The sequence below is a fragment of the Natator depressus genome, chromosome 2 (assembly GCF_965152275.1).
Source record: "Natator depressus isolate rNatDep1 chromosome 2, rNatDep2.hap1, whole genome shotgun sequence".
NCBI lineage: Eukaryota > Metazoa > Chordata > Testudines > Cheloniidae > Natator > Natator depressus.
The window spans coordinates 264,421,470-264,445,406 of NC_134235.1; the positions used below are offsets into that span (position 1 = coordinate 264,421,470).

Consider the following 23,937-nt stretch of genomic DNA (forward strand, 5'->3'; position numbering starts at 1 on the left):
TCAGGGTGCTCGGTTTACAGGGTGGGCGTGGGGCTGTCCCTCCGGAGAGAGTGCCTTGTTCCCCTGGAGGTGGATGGGAGGAAGGTCAATGGATACTGGGATACGGGCGCGGAGGTGACGCTGGCCCAGCCCGAGGTGGTGGCCCCAGATCGGGTGGTGCCCAACACCTACCTGACCCTGACGGGGGTGGGCAGGACCCCATTCAAGGTGCCCATGGCAGGGGTACACCTGAAATGGGGGGCCAAGGAGGGACCCAAGGACGTGGGGGTACACCACCATTTGCCCACTGAGGTTTTGATGGGGGGAGACCTAGAGGACTGGCCAAGCAACCCCCAGACCGCCCTGGTTGTGACCTGTAGCCAGAGCCGGCAAGGGGCACTGCGACCTGACCCTGGGGAGGGTACCACACCGGAGGTACAGGACCCTACCCTGGTGGGGAGGGAGTGCCGAGGGGCACGGCTCAGAGAGGCTGTGGCCTCAGACCTGGCCAGTGAGGGGGAACCGGTTGTGATGAAGTGGGACTGTTCTTAATGTTTCCTCTGAATAGTGTGGGGGTGCCTCAGTTTCCCCTAGGCAGTTCTTAAGTCTCTAGGGGGTGGGGTAAGGGTGTATGATCATTGCAGAGCCCTAGAGGGCAGGTGTGGGCAGGGGTCTGGACACAGAGAATGGCCGACACCCTGTTTCCTGGCAACTGATGGCCTGGGCCCTTCCCCCCTGCAAGGTGAGAGCTGAAGGGTTGGAGAACAAAGGAATCAGGTGACCTCCTGGCCTGGGAAAGGAACAAAGCCCAGAGGAGGGGGGGCTGGAGGGAGTTTCAGTTTGGGGCTGGCTAGGACATGGAGTGAAGGGCAGATGTGGTTGTCTGGCTCACTGCCCCCCAAGATGGACCTGGCTGAGGGGTCCTGTTCTCTGCACCTACAGGGTCTGTTTTAGACCATGTTCCTGTCGTCTAATAAACCTCTGTTTTACTGGCTGGCTGAGAGTCCCGTCTGACTGTGGAGTTGGGGGGCAGGACCCTCGGGCTTCCCCAGGACCCCGCCTGGGCGGTCTGGCTGTGGGAAGCACACGGAGGGGCAGAGGAGGCTGAATGCTCCGAGGTCACACCCAGGAAGGTGGAAGCCGTGTGAGCTGTGTGTCCTGCAGACAGGCTGCTCACAGAAAGGAGACTGCCCCAGAGTCCTGCCTGGCTTCGTAGGGAGCCCTTCCAGAGCATCGCCAGGGGACTCTGTGACACAGGTCCCCATCCCTTCCCCAGCCGCTGAGTTCCAGGCCGAGTTGAGGAAAGATCCCTCCTTGCAGAAGCTCAGGGACCTGGCCGACCTCAGTGTGGGACGGACCATGGGGAGAGGTTGCCAGGAGAGGTTCCTGTGGGAGAAGGGGTTCCTGTACCGAGAATGGGCTCCCCCAGGGGAAGGGGAGTCCTGTGGGATCAGGAGGCAGCTGGTGGTCCCCCAGAAGTATCGCCGCAAGCTCCTGTACCTGGCCCATGACATCCCCCTCGCAGGGCACCAGGGAATCCCGTGCACCCGGCAGAGGTTGCTACAGAACTTTTACTGGCCCGGGGTCTTTACCACCGTCCGGCAGTATTGCCGATCCTGTGACCCCTGTCAGAGGGTGGGGAAGGCCCGGGACAAGGGGAAAGCGGCTTTGAGACCTTTGGCCATCATAGAGGAGCCTTTCCAGAAGGTGGCCATGGACATCGTGGGGCCTCTCAGCAAGACGACCCGTCGGGGAAGAAATACATTCTGGTGGTGGTAGATTTTGCCACCCGCTACCCCCAGGCAGTGCCCTTAGCGTCCATTGAAGCAGACACCGTGGCAGATGCGCTCCTGACCATTTTCAGCCACGTGGGGTTCCCCAGGGAAGTCTTGACAGACCAAGGCTCCAACTTCATATCGGCCCTGCTCCGGTGCTTGTGGGAGAAATGTGGGGTCCGGCACAACTGGGCCTCAGCGTATCACCCCCAGTCCAATGGGCTGGTGGAGAGGTTCAATGGGACGCTAAAGATGATGCTGAAAACCTTTATGAACCAGCACCCGCAGGACTGGGACAAGTACTTACCTCACCTGCTGTTCGCGTACAGGGAGGTGCCCCAGGAGTCTACCGGATTTTTGCCTTTCGAACTGTTATATGGAAGGAGGGTGAGGGGCCCCCTGGACCTGATGAGAGAGGAGTGGGAGGGGAAGGCCACTCCCGATGGAGAGTCAGTGGTGGAGTATGTCCTGACCTTCCGAGAGAGACTGGCTGAACTCATGGGCCTGGCCAGGGAGAATCTGGCCAGAGCCCAGAGGAAGCAGAAGGTCTGGTATGACCGCACGGCGCGGGCCCGCGCCTACGCCGCCGGAGATCCGGTGATGGTTCTCACAGGGAGTGAGAAAGAACAAACTACAGGCCGCCTGGGAGGGCCCTTTCAAAACTGTCAAGCAGCTAAACGAGGTAAACTATGTGGTGGAGCTGTCGAACCGGGCCCACCACCGCCGGGTGTACCATGTGAATATGATGAAGCCATATTATGCCGGGGGAATGTGGTGTTGGCCGTGTGTGGACAGTGGGAGGAGCAGGGAGATGACCCTTTAGTAGATCGATTCCCTGGGACCAGAGCTGGTTCCCCCCTGGAAACAATTCCCCTCTCGGATCAGCTAACCCCTGCCTAGCAAGCTGAGGTCAGGGGGGTGCTGCATCTGTACCCACAGCTGTTTTCCAACCAGCCTGGACGCACTAATCTGACTGTCCACCGGGTGCAGACAGGGTCGCACCCGCTGATAAGATGCTCCCCTTTCCGAGTCACAGGGAAAACTGCTCAGGACCTGGAAAGAGAGGTCCGGGACATGCTGGCTTTGGGGGTGATCCAGCCATCGGCCAGCCCTTGGGCCTCGCCGGTGGTGCTGGTCCCCAAAAAGAATGGGTCGGTCCGGTTCTGTGTGGACTATCGGAAGCTCAATGCCATCACTGTATCGGATGCCTACCCCATGCCCAGGCCTGACAAGCTCCTAGACAAGCTGGGAGGAGCTCGGTACCTTACCACCATGGACCTTACAAAGGGCTACTGGCAAGTGCCGCTGACTGCAGATGCCCGGCTGAAATCGGCCTTTATCACCCCTCTGGGGCTCTATGAGTTCCTGACCCTGCCTTTTGGCCTCAAGGGAGCGCCGGCCACCTTCCAGCGCCTGGTGGACCAGCTCCTGAGGGGGATGGAGAGTTTTGCCGTGGCGTATATTGATGACATCTGTGTCTTTAGCCAGACCTGGGAGGATCACGTGTCCCAGGTTAGACAAGTGCTGGACTGACTCCAGGAGGCTGGGCTGACTGTAAAAGCGGAGAAGTGCAAGGTGGGGATGGCTGAAGTATCTTACCTGGGCCATCGGGTGGGGAGTGGCCGCCTAAAGCCGGAACCGGCCAAGGTGGAGGTGATCAGAGACTGGCCCACTCCCCACACCAAAAAGCAGGTCCAAGCCTTTATTGGGTTGGCAGGATACTACCGAAGGTTTGTGCCCCACTTTAGCGCCATCGCCACCCCCATCACTGAGCTATGCAAGAAGGGGAAGCCAGACAAGGTGGTCTGGACCGAGCAGTGCCAGGAGGCTTTCCGGGCGCTGAAGGAGGCTCTGGTCAGTGGCTCAGTTCTGGCAAACCCAGACTTTGACAAGCCCTTTGTGGTGTTCACCGACGCCTCCGACACGGGACTGGGGGCGGTGTTAATGCAGGAGGATGAAAAGGGGGAGAGACACCCCATCGTGTACCTGAGCAAGAAGTTGCTACCCCGGGAGCAACACTACACGGCCATCGAGAAGGAGTGCCTGGCCATGGTGTGGGCCCTCAAGAAACTAGAGCCCTATCTCTTCGGGCGACACTTCACCGTGTACACCGACCACTCTCCCCTGACCTGGCTGCACCAGATGAAAGGAGCCAACGCCAAGCTCCTGAGGTGGAGCCTGCTCCTGCAGGATTACGACATGGACGTGGTCCACGTGAAGGGAAGTGCCAACCTGATAGCGGATGCGCTGTCCCGGAAAGGGGGCCCCGAACTTCCCCAGGTCACTGGTCACAGTGACCCCGCTCAGTTCAGTCTCGAAGGGGGGAGAGATGTGACGCAGCAGGGAGGGGGGAGTGTTGACGTGGGAATGTGTCACGGAGTGTGGGGGAGTCCAGGCCCTGCACCCCTCTTCCTGGGATTCACTGAGACTCTCAGCCAGCCAGTAAAATGGGAGGTTTATTGGATAATAGGAACACAGTCTCAAGCAGAACTTGTGGGTACACCCAGGACTCCTCAGTCAGGTGGAGGGCAGGGAGCTTAGACCCCAGCCTTGGGGTTCCCTGCGTTCCACCACCCAGCCCAAAACTGAAACCAAAACCCCCCCAGCCGGCTCCCTCCTGCAGCCTTTGTCCAGTTTCCGGGGCAGAGGTGTTACCTCCCCCTCCCCCTCCTGGCTCAGGTGACAGGCTCTCCGGTCTCCCATCCCCAGTGAAACTCCCCTGCCACATTCCCAGGTCAACACTCCCCCCTCCTGCGTCACACAAACAAAGCCTTTTATGGCATCGAGAAAGGTTCTGGCTGCGGCTGCATCAGACAGACAGTGAGGCTAAACCCAGGATCAGGAGCAAACACTGTTCCCCTCTGCAGCGGGGTAGGACGATTCCCACCTCAGTAACTTCCTGGGATGGGCCCATGGATTCATCCCCCTCCTTTATCCAGCATTGCATGGCAAGCAAGGCCCACAAGCACTCCCCCCCCCCAATCAATTAGCCCCTTTCTCCCCACAAACACATTCCTGCAGGTACCAGTACAAGCCATTCGAGCAAAGGCCAAAGCTGGGTATGTTTGCTCTGGAAAAGAGGAGATTCAGGGGGGACATGACAGCAGGCTTTGAATACTTGAAAGGCTGCCACGAAAAGGATGGAGAAAAGCTGTTCTCTCTGGAGGGCAGGACAAGAGGCCATAGGGTCAAACTCCAGCAGAGCAGATTGAGATGAAATCTCAGGAAAAACTTCCCAGCTGTAAGAGCAGTGGGACAATGGAACTGACGCCTCGGGGGGGTTGTGGAAGCGCCTTCCCTGGAGGGTTTCCCAAGGAGGCTGGAGCCATCTGTCTGGGATGGGACAGACCCAACAGCTCCTGCAGGGTGGTGGGGGTTGGACTAGCTGACCCCGGGGCGCTACGATTCTCCCACTCTGCCATTGGGCCAGGCAGTCCATGGCGTGGGAGCACAGAGCATCCCTGACCCCTGGTGCCCAGGCACATCCAGCTCCAGGTCTTGGCTGAGGGGGCCGGTTCCGCGGCCCCTGGCCGTCACAGGGCCAGTCAGGGGGAATTGGCTCCCCAAGGACTGGGACGAGCCCAGCAACTGCACTGATGTGGACACTGGCCTCCAAGCGGGTGGGTAGCCACGTGCCCATAGCCGTTCTGCACTGGCTGAGCACGGGTCAGGGGCTGGTTTCACGAGCCCAGGCAGGAGGGGGTCACACGGTGGGGACAGGAACGTCGCTTGTGCCAGGGTCCTGCCATGGGAATACCATCCCAGCCTGTCCCTGAATGTCGACTCCCAGCTGGTGACAAACCCTGGCATTGTGAGCGTCCCCAGTGCACCGTGGGTCACGAGGACCTGCGTACCAACGGAATAGTGCCCATATGCTCTTGGGGGGCAAACCCTGGGCACATGAATCCCATCCGTGGGCTGTTCTCAACGCCGACAAGGCCTCCAGACTAGCGTCACTGCGGCCGCCCTGAGGCAAACCGCGCACCTGGCTGCTCAGACACCCCCGCCGCGCCCGCCGCAGGGTGGACCCCCAGACCGGGTGGCACTGGAACTGTAGCCGTCCAGGGCAGGCGGCTCCTGCGGTGTCTTTACTCAGTGGGACGCAGCCCCAACCTGCTCCCCACGCTCCAGAAACGTGGCTTTTCGTCAGATCTCACCCCGGGGTGCATGGTGCTGGGCCCCACCGCTGTGCTTGTGGCCTGCGCCAGCCGCGCCTGGCCACGGACTGGGCTTTACCGGCTGTGCTGAACACCACGAGGCTGCTGCGCCAGGTATTCCCCTCCCCCCCCCCGCTCTGTCCTCACCTCCGCCAGGCCCCAAGGCTGGGTCAGAAAGCGCCGCCCAAGTGCCCCCCTGCCTCGCCGAGCTCCTGACGGGCGAGGGACTAGGTAGCTGGGAGTGCACAGACCAGAACGACAGCTCAGCACATGGCCCAGCCCCCCCAGCCCCCCCCAGACACAGCACAGCTCTGCACATGGCCCAGCCCCCCCGAGCCCCCCCCAGACACAGCACAGCTCGGCTCATGGCCCAGCCCCCCCCCAGACACAGCACAGCTCTGCACATGGCCCAGCCCCCCCAGCCCCCCCCGACACAGCACAGCTCTGCACATGGCCCAGTCCCCCCGAGCCCCCCCCAACCCCCCCAGACACAGCACAGCTCAGCTCATGGCCCAGCCCCCCCCCAGACACAGCACAGCTCTGCACATGGCCCAGCCCCCCCCAGCCCCCCCAAACACAGCACAGCTCTGCACATGGCCCAGCCTCCCCCAGCCCCTCCCCAAACACAGCACAGCTCTGCACATGGCCCAGCCCCCCCTGACACAGCACAGCTCTGCACATGGCCCAGCCCCCCCGAACCCCCCCCAGCCACAGCACAGCTCTGCTCATGGCCCAGCCCCCCCCCAGACAGCACAGCTCTGCACATGGCCCAGCCCCCCCCAGCCCCCCCAAACACAGCACAGCTCTGCACATGGCCCAGCCCCCCCCCCGACACAGCACAGCTCTGCACATGGCCCAGCCCCCCCCGGCCCCCCCCGAGAGAGCACAGCTCTGCACATGGCCCAGCCCCCCCAGTGCGGCAGGTCCCGGTGCAGTGTCTCCCTGGGCTGGACTGGGGCTGACCCCTTTGTCACGGAGTGCCCGGGCGATGCTCTGGAACTGCTCCCTATGAAGCCAGTCAGGACTCTGGGGCAGTCGCCTTCCGGTGAGCAGCCTGTCCGCAGGGCAAACAGCTCACACGGCTTCCACCTTCCTGGGTCTGACCTCGGAGCATTCAGCCTCCTCTGCCCCTCCGTGTGCTTCCCACAGCGAGACCGCTCAGGCGGGGCTCCTGGGGAAGCCAGAGGGTCCTGCACCCCAACTTCGCAGTCAGACGGGACTCTCAGCCAGCCAGTAAAACAGAGGTTTATTAGACGACAGGAACATGGTCTAAAACAGAGCTTGCAGGTGCAGAGAACAGGACCCCTCAGCTGGGTCCATTTTGGAGGGCAGTGAGCCAGACAACCACGTCTGCCCTTCACTCCATGTCCTAGCCAGCCCCAAACTGAAACTCCCTCCAGCCCCCCCTCCTCTGGGCTTTGTTCCTTTCCCAGGCCAGGAGGTCACCTGATTCCTTTGTTCTCCAACCCTTTAGCTCTCACCTTGCAGGGGGGAAGGGTCCAGGCCATCAGTGGCCAGGAAACAGGGTGTCGGCCATTCTCTGTGTCCAGACCCCTGCACACACCTGCCCTCTAGGGCTCTGCAGTGATCATACACCCTTACCCCACCACCTAGATACTTAAGAACTGCATAAGGGAAATTGAGGCACCCCCACAATATTCGGAGGAACCATTAAGAACAGTCCCACTTCGTCACACCCTTATGCCCGGCTCTGTCTCCCCTGCAGATCTTCACACGCCTGGGCAAGTGCTACACGTTCAATGCCGGGGCGCCAGGCACCGAGCTCCTCACCACCGTCAAGGGCGGCTCCGGCAACGGGCTGGAGCTCATGCTGAACATCCAGCAGGACGAGTACCTGCCCGTCTGGGGGGAGAGCGGTGAGGCTGGGCGCCGGGCACAGGGCTCCCCACACACCTGGGACGGCAGTACTCCTCCAGAGAGCAACACCTGGCATGGACAGCCCCGCCCGACCCCGTCCCCGGGACAGCGACACCCCGGGTCCCCCGACCCCGTCCCCGGGACAGCGACACCCCCGCCTCGCCCGGCCCCGCCCGACCCCGTCCCCGGGACAGCGACACCCCGCCTCGCCCGGCCCCGCCCGACCCCATCCCCGGGACAGTGACACCCCGGGTCCCCTGACCCCGTCCCCGGGACAGCGACACCCCCGCCTCGCCCGACCCCGTCCCTGGGACAGCGACACCCCGCCTCGCCCGGCCCCGCCCGACCCCATCCCCGGGACAGTGACACCCCCGCCTCGCCCGGCCCCACCCGACCCCGTCACCCCGGGACAGCGACACCCCCGCGTCACCGACCCCGCCCGACCCCGTCCCCGGGACAGCGACACCCCCGCCTCGCCCGGCCCCGCCTGACCCCGTCCCCGGGACAGTGACACCCCGCCTCGCCCGGCCCCGCCTGACCCCGTCCCCGGGACAGCGACACCCCCGCCTCGCCCGGCCCCGCCCGACCCCGTCCCTGGGACAGCGACACCCCCGCCTCGCTGGGCCCCGCTCGACCCCGTCCCCGGGACAGTGACACCCCGGGTCCCCCGACCCTGTCCCCGGGACAGCGACACCCCCGCCTCGCCCGTCCCCGCCCGACCCCGTCCCCGGGACAGCGACACCCCCGCCTCGCTGAGCCCCGCTCGACCCCGTCCCCGGGACAGTGACACCCCGGATCCCCCGACCCCGTCCCCGGGACAGCGACACCCCGCCTCGCCCGGCCCCGCCCGACCACATCCTCAGGACAGTGACACCCCCACCTCGCCCGGCCCCACCCGACCCCGTCACCCCGGGGCAGTGATACCCCCGCCTCGCCCGGCCCCGCTCGACCCCGTCACCCCGGGACAGCGACACCCCCGCGTCGCCGACCCCGCCCGACCCCGTCCCCGGGAGAGCGACACCCCCGCCTCGCCCGGCCCCGCCTGACCCCGTCCCCGGGACAGTGACACCCCGCCTCGCCCGGCCCCGCCTGACCCCGTCCCCGGGACAGCGACACCCCCGCCTCGCCCGGCCCCGCCCGACCCCGTCCCTGGGACAGCGACACCCCCGCCTCGCTGGGCCCCGCTCGACCCCGTCCCCGGGACAGTGACACCCCGGGTCCCCCGACCCTGTCCCCGGGACAGCGACACCCCCGCCTCGCCCGTCCCCGCCCGACCCCGTCCCCGGGACAGCGACACCCCCGCCTCGCTGAGCCCCGCTCGACCCCGTCCCCGGGACAGTGACACCCCGGATCCCCCGACCCCGTCCCCGGGACAGCGACACCCCGCCTCGCTCGGCCCCGCCCGACCACATCCTCAGGACAGTGACACCCCCACCTCGCCCGGCCCCACCCGACCCCGTCACCCCGGGGCAGTGATACCCCCGCCTCGCCCGGCCCCGCTCGACCCCGTCACCCCGGGACAGCGACACCCCCGCGTCGCCGACCCCGCCCGACCCCGTCCCCGGGAGAGCGACACCCCCACCTCGCCCGGCCCCACCCGACCCCGTCACCCCGGGGCAGTGATACCCCCGCCTCGCCCGGCCCCGCTCGACCCCGTCACCCCGGGACAGCGACACCCCCGCGTCGCCGACCCCGCCCGACCCCGTCCCCGGGAGAGCGACACCCCCGCCTCGCCCGGCCCCGCCCGACCCCGTCCACGGGACAGCGACACCCCCGCCTCGCCTGGCCCCGCTCGACCCCGTCCCCGGGACAGTGACACCCCGGGTCCCCCGACCCTGTCCCCGGGACAGCGACACCCCCGCCTCGCCCGGCCCCGCCCGACCCCGTCCCCGGGACAGCGACACCCCCGCCTCGCTGGGCCCCGCTCGACCCCGTCCCCGGGACAGTGACACCCCGGGTCCCCCGACCCTGTCCCCGGGACAGCGACACCCCCGCCTCGCCCGGCCCCGCCCGACCCCGTCCCCGGGACAGTGACACCCCAGGTCCCCCGACCCCGTCCCCGGGACAGCGACATCCCCGGCTCGCCCGACCCCATCCCCGGGACAGCGACACCCCCGGCTCGCCCGTCCCCGCCCGACCCCGTCCCCGGGACAGCGACACCCCCGGCTCGCCCGGCCCCACCTGACCCCGTCCCCAGGACAGCGACTCCCCCAGTCCCGCCCGACCCCGTCCCCGGGACAGCGACACCCCACCTCACCTGGCCCCGCCCAACCCAGTTACCCTGGGACAGTGACACCCCGCCTCACCCGGCCCCGCCCGACCCCGTCCCTGGGACAGCGACACCCCCACCTCACCCGGCCCTGCCCGACCCCGTCCCCGGGATAGTTACACCCTGGGTCCCCCGACCCCATCCCCGGGACAGCAACACCCCCGGCTCGCCCGTCCCCACCCGACCCCGTCCCCGGGACAGCGACACCCCGGGTCCCCCGACCCCATCCCTGGGACAGCAACACCCCCGGCTTGCCTGACCCCGTCCCCGGGACAGCGACACCCCACCTCGCCCGGCCCCGCCCGACCCCGGGATAGTGACACCCCGGGTCGCACAGCCCCGCCCGACCCCGGGACAGCGACACCCCGCCCCGCCCGACCCCATCCCCGGGACAGCGACACCCCGGGTCGCGCAGCCCCGCCTGACCCCGTCCCCAGGACAGGAACACCCAGCATAGACAGACACCACACCCCCTCCCCCAGACAGCAACACCCCCAGCATGGACAGGTCTATCTCACCCCCCCCTTCTGAGGATGAAAAGCCACAAGGCAGGAATCAAGTCCAGCTAGCTCCCCCCCAGAACAGGAGCCCTCTCCCACCCCCTTTAACATCCCTATGCTCTGCTGTGTTGACAGATGAGATCTCCTACGAAGCTGGGGTCAAGGTGCAGATCCACAGCCAGGAGGAGCCGCCCTTCATCGACCAGCTGGGTTTCGGTGTGGCGCCCGGCTTCCAGACCTTCGTGTCCTGCCAGCAGCAGAGGGTATCCGTCCTTCCATTTGTCTGTCCATCCCCGGGGCCTGTGGGCCAGCAGGGGTCCTGCCTATCACCCCAGTGCTCGTGGGGCAGGCAGCTGGGGAGGGAGGGAGCCTTGGTGATGACAGAAAGGGGGGTCAGCGCCTCAGGGATCCCTGGGGAGGGATTGCTGGCATGAGGCTGCCCCTTCTCTACAAGGGAGGATGCCAGGAGCCGTTTCTTCCCCCAGGTGCTGGCCGTGTGGATCCCCCTGTCGAGGCAGCTCCCCATACACGTGTGATCGGAATCTTTGGCCACCAGTGTCTGGGGGGCACTTTCTGTGCCTGCGTGTCCTGGGGCCACCCACCGGGTGCATCCAGAGGCAAAGTGACCCTGACTACTCGCCCCACTTGGTTCCTGTGGCAGTGAGGTGGGACTCGCACTCCACCAGGTCCACTCTAGCACCTGGTCCTCACGCACTTGCAAATATGAAATATTTCGAGTTAGTTGGTTATGATTCGTTGGGTTTCGTTGATTGGGGATGGCTGGGGTGGGTTGGGGATGGCAGGTTGGTGAACATTAGTTGGGGTTGGTGGTTTGGTTCGGATTGGATTGGATGGAGTTGGGGTCTAGTTGGTTGGGATGGTCAGTTAGGGTTGAGTGGCTGGGGTTCAGGCGGTGTGTTGGGTTAGCAGCAGAGAGTATCCATCCTTCTGTCTGTCTGTCCATAGGTGCAGCTGGTTGGTTTTGGTAGGTTAAGTTTATTTGGTTGAGGTGGGTTGTACTGGTGGGGTGGGTTAGTAGCTGGGGTTGGTTGGGGTTAGTTGGTTGGGGACGGAGGCTGGATTGTGTTAGTAGCTGGTGTTGGTTGGTTAGGGTTAGTTGGGGTTGGTTGGGGTTAGTTGGTTGGGGACGGTGGCTGGATTGTGTTAGTAGCTGTGTTGGTTGGTTAGGGTTAGTTGGGGTTGGTTAGGGTTAGTTGGTTGGGGACGGTGGCTGGATTGTGTTAGTAGCTGGTGTTGGCTGGTTAGGGTTAGTTGGGGTTGGTTGGGGTTAGTTGGTTGGGGACGGTGGCTGGATTGTGTTAGTAGCTGTGTTGGCTGGTTAGGGTTAGTTGGGGTTGGTTGGGGTTAGTTGGGGTTGGTTAGGGTTAGTTGGTTGGGGACGGTGGCTGGATTGTGTTAGTAGCTGTGTTGGCTGGTTAGGGTTAGTTGGGGTTGGTTAGGGTTAGTTGGTTGGGGACGGTGGCTGGATTGTGTTAGTAGCTGTGTTGGCTGGTTAGGGTTAGTTGGGGTTGGTTGGGGTTAGTTGGTTGGGGACGGTGGCTGGATTGTGTTAGTAGCTGGTGTTGGTTGGTTAGGGTTAGTTGGGGTTGGTTAGGGTTAGTTGGTTGGGGATGGAGGCTGGATTGTGTTAGTAGCTGGTGTTGGTTGGTTAGGGTTAGTTGGGGTTGGTTAGGGTTAGTTGGTTGGGGACGGTGGCTGGATTGTGTTAGTAGCTGTGTTGGCTGGTTAGGGTTAGTTGGGGTTGGTTGGGGTTAGTTGGTTGGGGACGGTGGCTGGATTGTGTTAGTAGCTGTGTTGGCTGGTTAGGGTTAGTTGGGGTTGGTTAGGGTTAGTTGGGGTTGGTTAGAGTTAGTTGGTTGGGGACGGTGGCTGGATTGTGTTAGTAGCTGGTGTTGGCTGGTTAGGGTTAGTTGGGGTTGGTTGGGGTTAGTTGGTTGGGGACGGTGGCTGGATTGTGTTAGTAGCTGTGTTGGCTGGTTAGGGTTAGTTGGGGTTGGTTAGGGTTAGTTGGGGTTGGTTAAGGTTAGTTGGTTGGGGACGGTGGCTGGATTGTGTTAGTAGCTGGTGTTGGCTAGTTAGGGTTAGTTGGGGTTGGTTGGGGTTAGTTGGTTGGGGACGGTGGATGGATTGTGTTAGTAGCTGTGTTGGCTGGTTAGGGTTAGTTGGGGTTGGTTAGGGTTAGTTGGTTGGGGACGGTGGCTGGATTGTGTTAGTAGCTGTTGTTGGCTAGTTAGGGTTAGTTGGGGTTGGTTGGGGTTAGTTGGTTGGGGACGGTGGCTGGATTCTGTTAGTAGCTGGTGTTGGTTGGTTAGGGTTAGTTGGGGTTGGTTGGGGTTAGTTGGTTGGGGACGGTGGCTGGATTGTGTTAGTAGCTGTGTTGGCTGGTTAGGGTTAGTTGGGGTTGGTTAGGGTTAGTTGGGGTTGGTTAGGGTTAGTTGGTTGGGGACGGTGGCTGGATTGTGTTAGTAGCTGGTGTTGGTTGGTTAGGGTTAGTTGGGGTTGGTTAGGGTTAGTTGGTTGGGGACGGAGGCTGGATTGTGTTAGTAGCTGGTGTTGGTTGGTTAGGGTTAGTTGGGGTTGGTTGGGGTTAGTTGGTTGGGGACGGTGGCTGGATTGTGTTAGTAGCTGTGTTGGTTGGTTAGGGTTAGTTGGGGTTGGTTGGGGTTAGTTGGTTGGGGACGGTGGCTGGATTGTGTTAGTAGCTGTGTTGGCTGGTTAGGGTTAGTTGGGGTTGGTTGGGGTTAGTTGGTAGGGGACGGTGGCTGGATTGTGTTAGTAGCTGGTGTTGGTTGGTTAGGGTTAGTTGGGGTTGGTTAGGGTTAGTTGGTTGGGGACGGAGGCTGGATTGTGTTAGTAGCTGGTGTTGGCTGGTTAGGGTTAGTTGGGGTTGGTTGGGGTTAGTTGGTTGGGGACGGTGGCTGGATTGTGTTAGTAGCTGGTGTTGGTTGGTTAGGGTTAGTTGGGGTTGGTTAGGGTTAGTTGGTTGGGGACGGTGGCTGGATTGTGTTAGTAGCTGTGTTGGCTGGTTAGGGTTAGTTGGGGTTGGTTGGGGTTAGTTGGTTGGGGACGGTGGCTGGATTGTGTTAGTAGCTGTGTTGGCTGGTTAGGGTTAGTTGGGGTTGGTTAGGGTTAGTTGGGGTTGGTTAAGGTTAGTTGGTTGGGGACGGTGGCTGGATTGTGTTAGTAGCTGGTGTTGGCTGGTTAGGGTTAGTTGGGGTTGGTTGGGGTTAGTTGGTTGGGGACGGTGGCTGGATTGTGTTAGTAGCTGTGTTGGCTGGTTAGGGTTAGTTGGGGTTGGTTAGGGTTAGTTGGGGTTGGTTAGGGTTAGTTGGTTGGGGACGGTGGCTGGATTGTGTTAGTAGCTGGTGTTGGTTGGTTAGGGTTAGTTGGGGTTGGTTGGGGTTAGTTGGTTGGGGACGGTGGCTGGATTGTGTTAGTAGCTGTTGTTGGCTAGTTAGGGTTAGTTGGGGTTGGTTAGGGTTAGTTGGGGTTGGTTAGGGTTAGTTGGTTGGGGACGGTGGCTGGATTGTGCTAGTAGCTGTGTTGGTTGGTTAGGGTTAGTTGGGGTTGGTTAGGGTTAGTTGGTTGGGGACGGTGGCTGGATTGTGTTAGTAGCTGTTGTTGGCTAGTTAGGGTTAGTTGGGGTTGGTTAGGGTTAGTTGGGGTTGGTTAGGGTTAGTTGGTTGGGGACGGTGGCTGGATTGTGTTAGTAGCTGGTGTTGGTTGGTTAGGGTTAGTTGGGGTTGGTTGGGGTTAGTTGGTTGGGGACGGTGGCTGGATTGTGTTAGTAGCTGTGTTGGCTGGTTAGGGTTAGTTGGGGTTGGTTGGGGTTAGTTGGTTGGGGACGGTGGCTGGATTGTGTTAGTAGCTGTGTTTGCTGGTTAGGGTTAGTTGGGGTTGGTTGGGGTTAGTTGGTTGGGGACGGTGGCTGGATTGTGTTAGTAGCTGGTGTTGGCTGGTTAGGGTTAGTTGGGGTTGGTTAGGGTTAGTTGGGGTTGGTTAGGGTTAGTTGGTTGGGGACGGTGGCTGGATTGTGTTAGTAGCTGGTGTTGGTTGGTTAGGGTTAGTTGGGGTTGGTTAGGGTTAGTTGGGGTTGGTCGGGGTTAGTTGGTTGGGGACGGTGGCTGGATTGTGTTAGTAGCTGTGTTGGCTGGTTAGGGTTAGTTGGGGTTGGTTGGGGTTAGTTGGTTGGGGACGGTGGCTGGATTGTGTTAGTAGCTGGTGTTGGCTGGTTAGGGTTAGTTGGGGTTGGTTAGGGTTAGTTGGTTGGGGACGGTGGCTGGATTGTGTTAGTAGCTGGTGTTGGTTGGTTAGGGTTAGTTGGGGTTGGTTAGGGTTAGTTGGTTGGGGACGGAGGCTGGATTGTGTTAGTAGCTGGTGTTGGTTGGTTAGGGTTAGTTGGGGTTGGTTGGGGTTAGTTGGTTGGGGACGGTGGCTGGATTGTGTTAGTAGCTGTGTTGGCTGGTTAGGGTTAGTTGGGGTTGGTTGGGGTTAGTTGGTTGGGGACGGTGGCTGGATTGTGTTAGTAGCTGTGTTGGCTGGTTAGGGTTAGTTGGGGTTGGTTAGGGTTGGTTGGGGTTAGTTGGTTGGGGACGGTGGCTGGATTGTGTTAGTAGCTGGTGTTGGCTGGTTAGGGTTAGTTGGGGTTGGTTGGGGTTAGTTGGTTGGGGACGGTGGCTGGATTGTGTTAGTAGCTGTGTTGGCTGGTTAGGGTTAGTTGGGGTTGGTTAGGGTTAGTTGGGGTTGGTTAAGGTTAGTTGGTTGGGGACGGTGGCTGGATTGTGTTAGTAGCTGGTGTTGGCTAGTTAGGGTTAGTTGGGGTTGGTTGGGGTTAGTTGGTTGGGGACGGTGGCTGGATTGTGTTAGTAGCTGTGTTGGCTGGTTAGGGTTAGTTGGGGTTGGTTGGAGTTAGTTGGTTGGGGACGGTGGCTGGATTGTGTTAGTAGCTGTGTTGGCTGGTTAGGGTTAGTTGGGGTTGGTTGGGGTTAGTTGGTTGGGGATGGTGGCTGGATTGTGTTAGTAGCTGTGTTGGCTGGTGAGGGTTAGTTGGGGTTGGTTAGGGTTAGTTGGGGTTGGTTAGGGTTAGTTGGTTGGGGACGGTGGCTGGATTGTGTTAGTAGCTGGTGTTGGTTGGTTAGGGTTAGTTGGGGTTGGTTGGGGTTAGTTGGTTGGGGACGGTGGCTGGATTGTGTTAGTAGCTGTGTTGGCTGGTTAGGGTTAGTTGGGGTTGGTTAGGGTTAGTTGGGGTTGGTTAGGGTTAGTTGGTTGGGGACGGTGGCTGGATTGTGTTAGTAGCTGGTGTTGGCTGGTTAGGGTTAGTTGGGGTTGGTTAGGGTTAGTTGGGGTTGGTTAGGGTTAGTTGGTTGGGGACGGTGGCTGGATTGTGTTAGTAGCTGGTGTTGGCTGGTTAGGGTTAGTTGGGGTTGGTTAGGGTTAGTTGGGGTTGGTTGGGGTTAGTTGGTTGGGGACGGTGGCTGGATTGTGTTAGTAGCTGTGTTGGCTGGTTAGGGTTAGTTGGGGTTGGTTAGGGTTAGTTGGTTGGGGACGGTGGCTGGATTGTGTTAGTAGCTGGTGTTGGCTGGTTAGGGTTAGTTGGGGTTGGTTGGGGTTAGTTGGTTGGGGACGGTGGCTGGATTGTGTTAGTAGCTGTGTTGGCTGGTTAGGGTTAGTTGGGGTTGGTTGGGGTTAGTTGGTTGGGGACGGTGGCTGGATTGTGTTAGTAGCTGTGTTGGCTGGTTAGGGTTAGTTGGGGTTGGTTGGGGTTAGTTGGTGGCTGGATTGTGTTAGTAGCTGGTGTTGGTTGGTTGGGGTTAGTTGGGGTTGGTTGGGGTTAGTTGGTTGGGGACGGTGGCTGGATTGTGCTAGTAGCTGTGTTGGCTGGTTAGGGTTAGTTGGGGTTGGTTAGGGTTAGTTGGTTGGGGACGGTGGCTGGATTGTGTTAGTAGCTGTGTTGGCTGGTTAGGGTTAGTTGGGGTTGGTTGGGGTTAGTTGGGGTTGGTTAGGGTTAGTTGGTTGGGGACGGTGGCTGGATTGTGTTAGTAGCTGGTGTTGGTTGGTTAGGGTTAGTTGGGGTTGGTTGGGGTTAGTTGGTTGGGGATGGTGGCTGGATTGTGTTAGTAGCTGTGTTGGCTGGTTAGGGTTAGTTGGGGTTGGTTGGGGTTAGTTGGTTGGGGACGGTGGCTGGATTGTGTTAGTAGCTGGTGTTGGCTGGTTAGGGTTAGTTGGGGTTGGTTGGGGTTAGTTGGTTGGGGACGGTGGCTGGATTGTGTTAGTAGCTGTGTTGGCTGGTTAGGGTTAGTTGGGGTTGGTTAGGGTTAGTTGGGGTTGGTTAGGGTTAGTTGGTTGGGGACGGTGGCTGGATTGTGTTAGTAGCTGGTGTTGGTTGGTTAGGGTTAGTTGGGGTTGGTTAGGGTTAGTTGGTTGGGGACGGAGGCTGGATTGTGTTAGTAGCTGGTGTTGGTTGGTTAGGGTTAGTTGGGGTTGGTTGGGGTTAGTTGGTTGGGGACGGTGGCTGGATTGTGTTAGTAGCTGTGTTGGTTGGTTAGGGTTAGTTGGGGTTGGTTGGGGTTAGTTGGTTGGGGACGGTGGCTGGATTGTGTTAGTAGCTGTGTTGGCTGGTTAGGGTTAGTTGGGGTTGGTTGGGGTTAGTTGGTAGGGGACGGTGGCTGGATTGTGTTAGTAGCTGGTGTTGGTTGGTTAGGGTTAGTTGGGGTTGGTTAGGGTTAGTTGGTTGGGGACGGAGGCTGGATTGTGTTAGTAGCTGGTGTTGGCTGGTTAGGGTTAGTTGGGGTTGGTTGGGGTTAGTTGGTTGGGGACGGTGGCTGGATTGTGTTAGTAGCTGGTGTTGGTTGGTTAGGGTTAGTTGGGGTTGGTTAGGGTTAGTTGGTTGGGGACGGTGGCTGGATTGTGTTAGTAGCTGTGTTGGCTGGTTAGGGTTAGTTGGGGTTGGTTGGGGTTAGTTGGTTGGGGACGGTGGCTGGATTGTGTTAGTAGCTGTGTTGGCTGGTTAGGGTTAGTTGGGGTTGGTTAGGCTTAGTTGGGGTTGGTTAAGGTTAGTTGGTTGGGGACGGTGGCTGGATTGTGTTAGTAGCTGGTGTTGGCTGGTTAGGGTTAGTTGGGGTTGGTTGGGGTTAGTTGGTTGGGGACGGTGGCTGGATTGTGTTAGTAGCTGTGTTGGCTGGTTAGGGTTAGTTGGGGTTGGTTAGGGTTAGTTGGGGTTGGTTAGGGTTAGTTGGTTGGGGACGGTGGCTGGATTGTGTTAGTAGCTGGTGTTGGTTGGTTAGGGTTAGTTGGGGTTGGTTGGGGTTAGTTGGTTGGGGATGGTGGCTGGATTGTGTTAGTAGCTGTGTTGGCTGGTTAGGGTTAGTTGGGGTTGGTTGGGGTTAGTTGGTTGGGGACGGTGGCTGGATTGTGTTAGTAGCTGGTGTTGGCTGGTTAGGGTTAGTTGGGGTTGGTTGGGGTTAGTTGGTTGGGGACGGTGGCTGGATTGTGTTAGTAGCTGTGTTGGCTGGTTAGGGTTAGTTGGGGTTGGTTAGGGTTAGTTGGGGTTGGTTAGGGTTAGTTGGTTGGGGACGGTGGTTGGATTGTGTTAGTAGCTGGTGTTGGTTGGTTAGGGTTAGTTGGGGTTGGTTGGGGTTAGTTGGTTGGGGACGGTGGATGGATTGTGTTAGTAGCTGTGTTGGCTGGTTAGGGTTAGTTGGGGTTGGTTGGGGTTAGTTGGTTGGGGACGGTGGCTGGATTGTGTTAGTAGCTGTGTTGGCTGGTTAGGGTTAGTTGGGGTTGGTTAGGGTTAGTTGGGGTTGGTTAGGGTTAGTTGGTTGGGGACGGTGGCTGGATTGTGTTAGTAGCTGGTGTTGGCTGGTTAGGGTTAGTTGGGGTTGGTTAGGGTTAGTTGGGGTTGGTCGGGGTTAGTTGGTTGGGGACGGTGGCTGGATTGTGTTAGTAGCTGTGTTGGCTGGTTAGGGTTAGTTGGGGTTGGTTGGGGTTAGTTGGTTGGGGACGGTGGCTGGATTGTGTTAGTAGCTGGTGTTGGCTGGTTAGGGTTAGTTGGGGTTGGTTAGGGTTAGTTGGTTGGGGACGGTGGCTGGATTGTGTTAGTAGCTGGTGTTGGTTGGTTAGGGTTAGTTGGGGTTGGTTAGGGTTAGTTGGTTGGGGACGGAGGCTGGATTGTGTTAGTAGCTGGTGTTGGTTGGTTAGGGTTAGTTGGGGTTGGTTAGGGTTAGTTGGTTGGGGACGGTGGCTGGATTGTGTTAGTAGCTGTGTTGGCTGGTTAGGGTTAGTTGGGGTTGGTTGGGGTTAGTTGGTTGGGGACGGTGGCTGGATTGTGTTAGTAGCTGTGTTGGCTGGTTAGGGTTAGTTGGGGTTGGTTAGGGTTGGTTGGGGTTAGTTGGTTGGGGACGGTGGCTGGATTGTGTTAGTAGCTGGTGTTGGCTGGTTAGGGTTAGTTGGGGTTGGTTGGGGTTAGTTGGTTGGGGACGGTGGCTGGATTGTGTTAGTAGCTGTGTTGGCTGGTTAGGGTTAGTTGGGGTTGGTTAGGGTTAGTTGGGGTTGGTTAAGGTTAGTTGGTTGGGGACGGTGGCTGGATTGTGTTAGTAGCTGGTGTTGGCTAGTTAGGGTTAGTTGGGGTTGGTTGGGATTAGTTGGTTGGGGACGGTGGCTGGATTGTGTTAGTAGCTGTGTTGGCTGGTTAGGGTTAGTTGGGGTTGGTTGGAGTTAGTTGGTTGGGGACGGTGGCTGGATTGTGTTAGTAGCTGTGTTGGCTGGTTAGGGTTAGTTGGGGTTGGTTGGGGTTAGTTGGTTGGGGATGGTGGCTGGATTGTGTTAGTAGCTGTGTTGGCTGGTGAGGGTTAGTTGGAGTTGGTTAGGGTTAGTTGGGGTTGGTTAGGGTTAGTTGGTTGGGGACGGTGGCTGGATTGTGTTAGTAGCTGGTGTTGGTTGGTTAGGGTTAGTTGGGGTTGGTTGGGGTTAGTTGGTTGGGGACGGTGGCTGGATTGTGTTAGTAGCTGTGTTGGCTGGTTAGGGTTAGTTGGGGTTGGTTAGGGTTAGTTGGGGTTGGTTAGGGTTAGTTGGTTGGGGACGGTGGCTGGATTGTGTTAGTAGCTGGTGTTGGCTGGTTAGGGTTAGTTGGGGTTGGTTAGGGTTAGTTGGGGTTGGTTAGGGTTAGTTGGTTGGGGACGGTGGCTGGATTGTGTTAGTAGCTGGTGTTGGCTGGTTAGGGTTAGTTGGGGTTGGTTAGGGTTAGTTGGGGTTGGTTGGGGTTAGTTGGTTGGGGACGGTGGCTGGATTGTGTTAGTAGCTGTGTTGGCTGGTTAGGGTTAGTTGGGGTTGGTTGGGGTTAGTTGGTGGCTGGATTGTGTTAGTAGCTGGTGTTGGTTGGTTGGGGTTAGTTGGGGTTGGTTGGGGTTAGTTGGTTGGGGACGGTGGCTGGATTGTGCTAGTAGCTGTGTTGGCTGGTTAGGGTTAGTTGGGGTTGGTTAGGGTTAGTTGGTTGGGGACGGTGGCTGGATTGTGTTAGTAGCTGTGTTGGCTGGTTAGGGTTAGTTGGGGTTGGTTGGGGTTAGTTGGGGTTGGTTAGGGTTAGTTGGTTGGGGACGGTGGCTGGATTGTGTTAGTAGCTGGTGTTGGTTGGTTAGGGTTAGTTGGGGTTAGTTGGTTGGGGATGGTGGCTGGATTGTGTTAGTAGCTGTGTTGGCTGGTTAGGGTTAGTTGGGGTTGGTTGGGGTTAGTTGGTTGGGGACGGTGGCTGGATTGTGTTAGTAGCTGGTGTTGGCTGGTTAGGGTTAGTTGGGGTTGGTTGGGGTTAGTTGGTTGGGGACGGTGGCTGGATTGTGTTAGTAGCTGTGTTGGCTGGTTTGGGTTAGTTGGGGTTGGTTAGGGTTAGTTGGGGTTGGTTAGGGTTAGTTGGTTGGGGACGGTGGCTGGATTGTGTTAGTAGCTGGTGTTGGTTGGTTAGGGTTAGTTGGGGTTGGTTAGGGTTAGTTGGTTGGGGATGGGGGCTGGATTGTGTTAGTAGCTGGTGTTGGTTGGTTAGGGTTAGTTGGGGTTGGTTAGGGTTAGTTGGTTGGGGACGGTGGCTGGATTGTGTTAGTAGCTGGTGTTGGTTGGTTAGGGTTAGTTGGGGTTGGTTAGGGTTAGTTGGTTGGGGATGGTGGCTGGATTGTGTTAGTAGCTGGTGTTGGTTGGTTAGGGTTAGTTGGGGTTGGTTAGGGTTAGTTGGTTGGGGACGGTGGCTGGATTGTGTTAGTAGCTGGTGTTGGTTGGTTAGGGTTAGTTGGGGTTGGTTGGGGTTAGTTGGTTGGGGACGGTGGCTGGATTGTGTTAGTAGCTGTGTTGGCTGGTTAGGGTTAGTTGGGGTTGGTTAGGGTTAGTTGGGGTTGGTTAGGGTTAGTTGGTTGGGGACGGTGGCTGGATTGTGTTAGTAGCTGGTGTTGGCTGGTTAGGGTTAGTTGGGGTTGGTTAGGGTTAGTTGGGGTTGGTTAGGGTTAGTTGGTTGGGGACGGTGGCTGGATTGTGTTAGTAGCTGGTGTTGGCTGGTTAGGGTTAGTTGGGGTTGGTTAGGGTTAGTTGGGGTTGGTTGGGGTTAGTTGGTTGGGGACGGTGGCTGGATTGTGTTAGTAGCTGGTGTTGGCTAGTTAGGGTTAGTTGGGGTTGGTTGGGGTTAGTTGGTTGGGGATGGTGGCTGGATTGTGTTAGTAGCTGAAGTGATGAAGTGAGCTGTAGCTCACGAAAGCTCATGCTCAGATAAATTGGTTAGTCTCTAAGGTGCCACAAGTCCTCCTTTTCTTTTTTCAGAAGAGCAAGTGTAACAATGCGGTCTCTGACGGGACCCAACGGAGAGTGTCAATTCAGGACAAATTGCTTAGAACAGGGCAGTCACAGCCCAAGGCTGGGGGTCCTTTACTATTATGGCCCAGGAAACCAGCCAAACAGAGAGGACTTCAGTCTCACCCCACTGGCTAATCAGAAGTCACACAAGCAATTCCCTTAGACACTCCAGTTTCCCAGTATCATCACCAGGGCCACTCGTTATGGGGACGAATGGTTATGAAAACGAATACCCCAGTAAAAGAAAAAAGGTTCTCTTGATCCCAAAGGATCAAGCCCCAGACCCCGGTCAATACACAAGTCAGATCTTACCCACAAATCACGCTGTTGCCAATCCTTTAGAATCTAAAATCTAAAGGTTTATTCATAAAAAGAAAAAGATAGAGATGAGAGCTAGAATGGGTTCAATGGAATCAATGACATACAATGATGGCAAAGTTCTTGGTTCAGGCTTGTAGCTGTGATGGAATAAACTGCTGGCACAAATCAAGTCTCTGGAGAACATCCCCAGCTGGGATGGGTCATTCAGTCCTTGGTTCAGAGCTTCAGTTTGTAGCGAAGTCCCTCCAGAGGTCAGAAGCAGGATTGAAGACAAGATGGAGGGGTTTCCAGGGCCTTTTATATTCTTTCTCTTGTGGGCAGAAACCCCTTTGTTCTCCTGTGCAAAATCACAGCAACAAGATGGAGTTTGGAGTCACATGGGCAAGTCACATGTCCATGCACGACTCAGTTTGCAGGCGGCAGCCATTGCCCACATGCCACCTTGAACGTTCCCAGGAAGACTTATCATGTGGATTGGAGTCTCCCAAGGTCCATTGTCAGTTAAGTGTTTCTTGTTTGGGCACTTAATCTGCAAATTCCTTTCTCAGGAAGCTGACCAAATGCTTCACTGAGGCTACTTAGAATCAAAACACATTGAGATACAAGTACAGAGCCAATATTCATAACTTCAACTGCAAAAATGATACACGCATACAGACAGTATAATCATAACCATCAGACTACAACCTTTCCATAGACACCCCACTTGGCCTCCTCTGTACAAGACCTGGTGCAACCATAGGACCCTGGTTGCAACCATGATCTATACGGTCTCAGTTCCTGTCAATAATGTCACAGCAAGGAATGGATCTTCCTGCTGCAGGAGGATTTTTTTGGCTGTCTGTACAGCTCTCTCAGCCTCTTCATTCACCCATGGGGAATGTGGGCTGCTAGGAATATGATCAAAATAATATTTTGTTCAGAATGACTTAAATTCTGCTGCGGTGAGTTGTGGTCTGTTGTCCATCACTAGTTGTTCTGGAATACCGAAGTGAGCAAAAGTGCACTGCAATTTCTCGATGACACTGCGATATGTCATGTCTTTCAAGTATATGACTTCTGTATACCTGGAAAAAGAGTCCACAATGACCAGGTAATGATGACCTCTGAATTCACATCAGTCTGCAGCTAATCTCTTCCACGGCCTGTCTGGGCGGGGTGTTGTGTGTGTTGTGTTGGTCTGTTCATTCTGCAGTACTCACATGCAGATACTTTATTCCTTATGTCCTTGCTAATTCCCAGCCACCACGCTGACTGGCCCATTCACGGCAGTTAGTTCATCCTCAATGTCCTTCCTGGAGGAGGTTTAGGATTCTCCCCTCATTTTGTTTGGAATTACGATGCAAATGCCTTTAACCATGAATCCATCTGACTCGCTTAACTGTCCACACACCACAAAGTAGTCTCATCACTTCCTTATTGTCCTTTAAATACTTGACCCAGTTGCCCTAGGGTAACCTAGAACTTCCTGAAGCTGAGCATCTGTCAAGGTTGCTTTTTGTGGCAGGAATAGTCTCTTTTCTGACACTGGTCTGTGTGGGTCCACAGCATCCACGCATGCCTTTATGTCATCTTCGAGCACACGTGTAGCTGTGTGCATGATGAGCTCCGTGAGCTGTGACAGATCTTCTGCTACTCCCAGATTTTTCCCAGGAACATACTTAGCAATTGAGTTAAATCACATTAACCTTAGCAATAGACATCGGCATCTCAGCAGGGCTTGATCTGGGTTGTCAGGGTTCCCTCCCCACTCTGAACTCTAGGGTACAGGTGTGGGGACCCGCATGAAAGACCCCCTAAGCTTATTTTTACCAGCTTAGGTTAAAACTTCCCCAACGCACAAATTCCACCTTGTCCTTGAACAGTATGCTGCCACCACCAAGTGATTTAGACAAAGAATCAGGGAAAGGACCACCTGGAGTCCTATTCCCCCAAAATATTCCCCCAAGCCCTTACACCCTGTGACAAAGCGGTACTGTTCTTAATGTTTCCTCTGAATAGTGTGGGCGTGCCTCAGTTTCCCCTAGGCAGTTCTCAAGTATCTAGGGAGTGGGGTAAGGGTGTATAATGATTGCAGAGCCCTAGGGGGCAGGAGTGTGCAGGGGTCTGGACACAGAGAATGGCCGACACCCTGTTTCCTGGCTACTGATGGCCTGGGCCCTTCCCCCCTGCAAGGTGAGAGCAGTCTCAGGGGCGGAGGAGTCTGCCGCTCG

At 57.9% G+C, this 23,937-nt stretch overlaps 1 protein-coding gene across 4 annotated transcripts in view; it reads left to right on the plus strand.

Annotated features, from left to right (window-relative positions):
• Positions 1 to 23,937, plus strand: part of ASIC3 (acid sensing ion channel subunit 3) — a 40,949-nt gene that overhangs the window by 5,587 nt on the left and 11,425 nt on the right. For 3 of the 4 annotated variants that reach the window (XM_074946633.1, XM_074946636.1, XM_074946634.1), the window contains exons 2-3: positions 7,638 to 7,788; positions 10,694 to 10,821. In XM_074946633.1, the coding sequence (XP_074802734.1) occupies positions 7,638 to 7,788; positions 10,694 to 10,821 (279 nt within the window). Of the gene's footprint in view, positions 1 to 282; positions 505 to 7,592; positions 7,789 to 10,693; positions 10,822 to 23,937 lie in introns of those variants that run through there. The other variant, XM_074946637.1, reaches the window with a different exon arrangement.